The sequence below is a fragment of the Panthera uncia genome (genome assembly GCF_023721935.1).
Source record: "Panthera uncia isolate 11264 chromosome E2 unlocalized genomic scaffold, Puncia_PCG_1.0 HiC_scaffold_20, whole genome shotgun sequence".
In the NCBI taxonomy this organism is placed as follows: Eukaryota; Metazoa; Chordata; class Mammalia; order Carnivora; family Felidae; genus Panthera; species Panthera uncia.
In genome coordinates, this window is record NW_026057589.1 from 9392817 (window position 1) to 9398655 (window position 5839).

The window sequence follows — 5839 nt, forward strand, 5'->3', positions numbered from 1 at the left end:
AAAAAAAAAAAAAAAAAAAAACGTTGAAAAAAAAAATTAAAAAAAATAAAATAAAATAAAAGGAATAAAACCAATAATCCTTCTGATTTACCTTTTCTGGTTCTTGTTTTAGGTGAGATACCCCAACAAATTCTGCTTCTAACTGATAGGTGAGTGCCAGCACTTGGATATCTGTGGCAGAAAGGCTGGGATAGTCTCCCGTTTTCTTTGAAAACTCAGTCACTGTAAAGAGAGTCCCAACTTGCATTAGAAGCAACAAGCCATATGACCTTGAATAACCATACTGAAAGTAAGAAAAGAACTCAGAATCAGCATCCCAAGGAAACCCTCTGAGTACTTGCATCCATTTTCTTGTCTTATTCTACTCATTGTTGAGACATGTGTTCTCTATCACTAAAATTCATGCCAGTTAGATTTACTGTGACATCCTTATGCAGATGAAGGAACAGGAGAACAAAGTTAACGCGAAGTCACTGAAAGCATAATGTTTGTAAATGATGAGAGTTCCTTCTCTAAACTTTATTATGTTGGAAGAGAGGATCTCTTCACTCTCAGCTCAAAAATTCTTTGATTCTAACAATCCAGATTAATAGAGCAGGCATTCACATTCCAAAATGGGATGAAAAATTAATTCAATCAACAACTGTTGTGGTCTATGAGGACACAAAATTATTGGACTGCTTTGTGACAACTCTGCTTTATAACGATACTGCTCATGTTTCCTAAAAAGCAGGTATTAATAGCTAAAACTTACTGGGTACCTACTATGTAAGAGGCACTCTGCTAAAAGCTTTTCATTTCATTCTTAAGCGAAATCCTATGAAGTACTTCCTCGGAAAGCCTAAGTAACTTACAAGGATTCCTATTTTGGGGGGCGTCTGGGTGGCTCAGTCCTTAAGCCTGAGACTTTGGCTCAGGTCATGATCTCACGGTTGGTGAGTTGCAGCCCCAGCCCGCACAGTCTCTGTGCTAACAGTTCAGAGCCTGAAGCCTCTTTCAGATTCTGTGGCTCCCTCTCTCTGCCCCTCCCCCACGTGTGCTCTCCCAAAAATGAATGTTACAAAAATTTAAAGATTCTGATTTTTTAATCCAAACAAATCTGAATGTTTACAAAGCGTCAGATATGAAGTGACATATTCCTCACTGAATGCTCACAGCACCCTCTGAGGTTGGTGCTATTATTTTCCCCATTTTACAGAGCAAGCAACTGAGGCCTAGATAGTCTGAGTGATACTAAGAGGTATATACCTAGAAACTGGCAAGGCCTGACTGACTCTTGACCCAGAGAACCGCTCTCCCCCCATAATCCCCCCAAAAGTGCAATTTCTGAATCAAATGCTGATAAAACAGCCAGAGCTCAACTGACACCTGAGTCGGTCCAGAATGTAGAGTGGGACCCAGCTTCGCTATCAACAGCGGGGCAGAGGCACTCACCCAGCCGCACGTATTCCGGGAAGGGCTCCTTGAAACGCAGCTCGTAGGGCAAGACGGCGAGCCGCCTGCGTGTGGCCTTGTCCCGAATCTCGTTCACCACATCCCGAATAGTGTAGATGTTCTTCCCGATGTCCTGCGGAGAGACCCGCCCAGCTCGCACGCGTCCACACCACGCAACGCGTCGCCCGGGTTCCCGCACTACTTTAGGGGCCGCCAGCCCAAAACCCCTTCGTCTCCGCTGTACCTCCCTGTACCTGCAGAGCCGCGTCGCGAAGGAAGGCCCCGGCGTCGGCCACAACGTGCTCCACGGGCGCCATTTTGACCGAAGGCGGCCTCAGCGCGCCTGCGCACGGAGCCTGCTCCACCCCTACATCCGTCAGGGCCTCTGGGAGCCCGGGGGAGCGGTTATGATTTAGCGGCGCCTCCTGGCTGCGGCATAGGAATACCCTGAGCTCAAGGCTACCGGCACGCAGGCGCGACGTCGCCAGCGGCCCAGCCAGGCGTGGGCGGGGTCGAACTTCGAGAGACACGCCCCCCCCCCCCCCCCCGCCCTACTCCTCAGGAGATAGGTTTCTGCGTCCCCCCTTTAGCGCCTCCTTTACTCTTAAGTGGAAAACCTGTATATAGTCTCGTTGTTACAAGTAAATCAATACAGATAAACTACAGATTATTTAATGATCACAACAAGCCTAAGAGATAGGTACTATTTTACAGCTAGTCCCACCTAACAAGTCTAGTATTTGGTAACACCCGGGACTGACTCTCGATCTCAGGGTTCTGGGCGTGGAGGCTACTTACCAAAAAACAAACGGATGAAAAACTACCACCACAACAAAAAGAACACCTGGACAAACCGACCCTGAGCCACTTTCTTATCCATTATGCTCTACTGACTGCTACTTACTTACCCCTGCTTCATTAGAGGGGTCTTTGGTGTCCTTGCCCACTTCCCTAAGTAAGGCATGTAATTTACTAGCGAAAAATTCCTTGCTGGACAGAACTGAAAGGAAGTATTAGATGACTTCTAAATTCCTTTTTAAATCGGAGATTGCATAATTATGATGTCTGGCCTGTTATAAATTCATGCTGGAGAATTTTGGCAGAATGTTGAAGTGGGTTTTCTGTCATTCATCTTCAGCGACATTGATTTATTCTAAGCTTTCTCTGTCAAGTCTTAAGTCTTATTCTTTTATAATTTATCCATCCTACCTCCGAAAATCCTTCAGTGCCCTGGAGGTCCCCTTCCGCAGGTGCCCAAATCCTCTTTCTTTCCCCAAACATCTGTCTCAGTTTTTCTTACCATAAGTTCTCTTCAGTCTCCAGAGCCAGTGGCTTTTGTCCTACTTGTCCTGCCTGAAATGACATGGTGGAAGGCTGTTTCTAATGTTCATAAAAAAATTTTGGTTTTATTTCTCAGCTTTCTGTTTCTCTGCAGAATTTGACATCGCTGACCATCTTCTCTTTCTGAATTGTCTCTCCTTCCCTGACTTTGGTGATACTTCAGTATCCTAGAGTTCCTTTGAATACTCTTGGCAGTGTCTCACAGACTTTTTGTCTGTCTTTGCTCGTTTTGTTTTCTTCCAGAAAATTGTGCTGACCAAACATTACTTACTTAGTCTCTAAGAAGCAGGTCAGTGGACCCCTCTATAAAGCAGTCTCTGATCACTCAGATCAGATTTTTCCCCAAGGACAGATTTGAGCTTTTCTTTCTGATCACACTTAAGACATTTTTTATTTTTTAATTTTTTTGATGTTTATTCATTTTTTGAGAGAAAGAGAGAGTGACAGAGTGCAAGTAGGGGAGCAGCAGAGTGGGAGGGAGACATAGAATCCAAAGCAGGCTCCAGGCTCTGAGCTGTCAGCACAGAGCCTGACACAGGGCTTGAACCCACTAGGCGAGAAATCGTGACCTGAGCCAAAATCAGCTGCTTAACTAACGGAGCCACCTAGGCACCCTTATACTTCAGGACATTTTTCTGTTGTTCCATAAGCAGTTATTATTCCTCCTTTGCACTATAATTAATTGGGTGTCTTTTTAATGTAGGTTGGAAGTCAGGGACTGTGTTTTGGGGTCTTTTTCCTCAAATGACCATTTCAATTTAATTTGTAACTTTTGAGGGACACTTTTATGAAAACATTTCAGAATTTATGGTATGTCTTTTCAAAAAAATCTCCTATACTGTAGGATCTATAGCGATGTGTTCAACAGCTCAATAAATGTTGATGAAATCTATTCACTCAGCAGTTTAAAGAGACCTTCTGTGGGCCGAGCACTGCTTTAGGAGCTGGGAGATGGCTCCTATCTTCACAATTCTTGTAGTAGGAAACATGGTACATACACATATATGCATATATTCATATATGTCAGATAGTGATAAGTATGGAGAAATATGAAGAAAAAAATAAAGCAGGAAGGAGGCTGGTAGGAGGGGGAGTAAGAGATGGGTTGCATATTTAAATAGGGTGATCAGGAAAGGCTTCACTGTGATAGTTGAGCAAACATTTGATGAGAGATGAAGGGGTCAGCTATCTGACTACCAGGGGAAAGAGCTTTCCAGGCAAAGGGAAAATCCAGTCCTAAAGCCCCAAGCCAGAGTGGGTGAAGCAGAGTACCGAGGGGAAGAGTAATTGGAGATGAGGTGAGGAGGGATCATGTAAGGCCCCATAGATCACCATACACTCATTAGGTTTTACTCCTTTATTTAATTAAAAAAAAAATTTTTTTTAACATTTGTTTATTTTTGAGACAGAGAGAGACAGAGCATGAGCAGAGGAGGGTCAGAGAGAGAGGGAGACACAGAATCCGAAACAGGTTCCAGGCTCTGAGCTGTCAGCCCAGAGCCCGATGCGGGGCTCAAACTCACGGACCGAGAGATCATGACCTGAGCCGAAGTCGGATGCCCAACCGACTGAGCCACCCAGGCGCCCCAGGTTTTACTCCTTTAATGCACAATTGTGAGCATGCTTGCCTGGTCTTTTCTTTTAGTGAACATCTACTTAAATACCACCAAGTCAAGGAATCCTTTCCCAATTCCTCTGGAATAGAATTAGTATAACTCCCTTCAGTGGAACTAGAGAAGTTTTAAATAGTTTTATAAATAGTTTTAATAGGAATTAATGTAGGGCTCAAGATAGGATGAGAGTGTTGGGGAACAAGAAGCTGGAGGCACCCTAAGAATGTCCTGAAGGAAAGGGAGAGAGCACCAAGAAACTGAAAGCAGTTTCATTCCCAGGACAGAAGGTGGCCAGGACTGCTCGTTCTCTCCAGAAGGACATCATACAGGCGCCAGGCCTGGGATAAGAATGTTTTGTCTGGCACCAGATGTACTCATGACCCGGTATGGAATACACTGCAGGTGCAGGACCTGTCAGGATGTCAAATACTACATTGTATGTGCTTGCTGTTATCAGACAATTTGCAAAAACAAAAGAGGCTTGAGCCAGGGGACCGATGCTTTGGCTCCTGGAGAGTGTCAGCCCCCTGCTTTCCAATTCTCTCATCATCGCACCTTTAGAACCTGTGTCTCTACAAGAGAGGGCTGTATCTCCTTGAAATGCCATCTCCTGGATTTGGAATGGGAATAGGAACAGTAGAGACTAAGTACTCAACGAATTTAATTTGCATGCATAATAGGATCCATCTAAACTCAAAAACTCCAAAATAACAGGATAGTTTGTAGTGCTTAAGGCTAATTATGTGATTAGTATTTCATTTATTTATTTAAAGGTTTTTTTTTTTTAAGTTTATACACTTTGAGAGAGACAGAGACAGAGTGAATGAGGGAGGGGCAGAGAGCGAGGGGGAGAGAGAGAGAGAGAGAGAGAGAGAGTATCTCAAGCAGGCTCTGTACTGCCTGATGTGGAGCTGGAACTCACGAAACTCTAAGATCATGACCTGAACTGAAATCAAGAGTCAGACACTTAACGGACTGAGCCACCCAGGCACTCCAAATAGTATTAATTTTAAATAAATAGTGATTAAAAGTGAAGAATTAGAGTCTTTGTTGAACTGTCAAAGCTGAAGCTCCATACTATTAGTACAGACTGTTGATCTGAAATGTTCTTTATAATTAATAACATTCTATCTGCTTTGTAGATTAAGGAAACGGGGGTTGGTTTGGTGTGGTGAGGCACTTTATGGACCCAGCCTGGGGTTTTTGAAGCTTTCCTACCTTTGTTTTATGTCACAAAAACAGATGCTCCATAAAGACTACTTCTGTGTTTCTAGAGTCCAGAATGGTGCCTGCTACCTGGTAGGCATAGGGTTGCCAGATACAGCAAGTAAAAACGCAAAATGCCCAACTAAAATTTTCAGATAAAAAACACTTTTTTTTTAGTATAAATATGTCCCGTGGACATATTTATATAATGTATAAATATGTCCCGTGGAGTATTTAGGGGATAT

At 43.6% G+C, this 5839-nt stretch overlaps 1 protein-coding gene across 1 annotated transcript in view; it reads right to left on the reverse strand.

Moving 5' to 3' along the window:
• Positions 1–1909, reverse strand: part of NOB1 (NIN1 (RPN12) binding protein 1 homolog) — a 9557-nt gene extending 7648 nt beyond the window's left edge. The window contains exons 1-3 of the mRNA XM_049622444.1: positions 1689–1909; positions 1435–1567; positions 92–222 (exon numbers count right to left, since the gene is read on the reverse strand). Of these exons, the coding sequence (XP_049478401.1) occupies positions 92–222; positions 1435–1567; positions 1689–1751 (327 nt within the window). The 5' untranslated portion in view covers positions 1752–1909. The remainder of the gene's footprint in view (positions 1–91; positions 223–1434; positions 1568–1688) is intronic.
• Positions 1910–5839: the final 3930 nt, after the last annotated feature.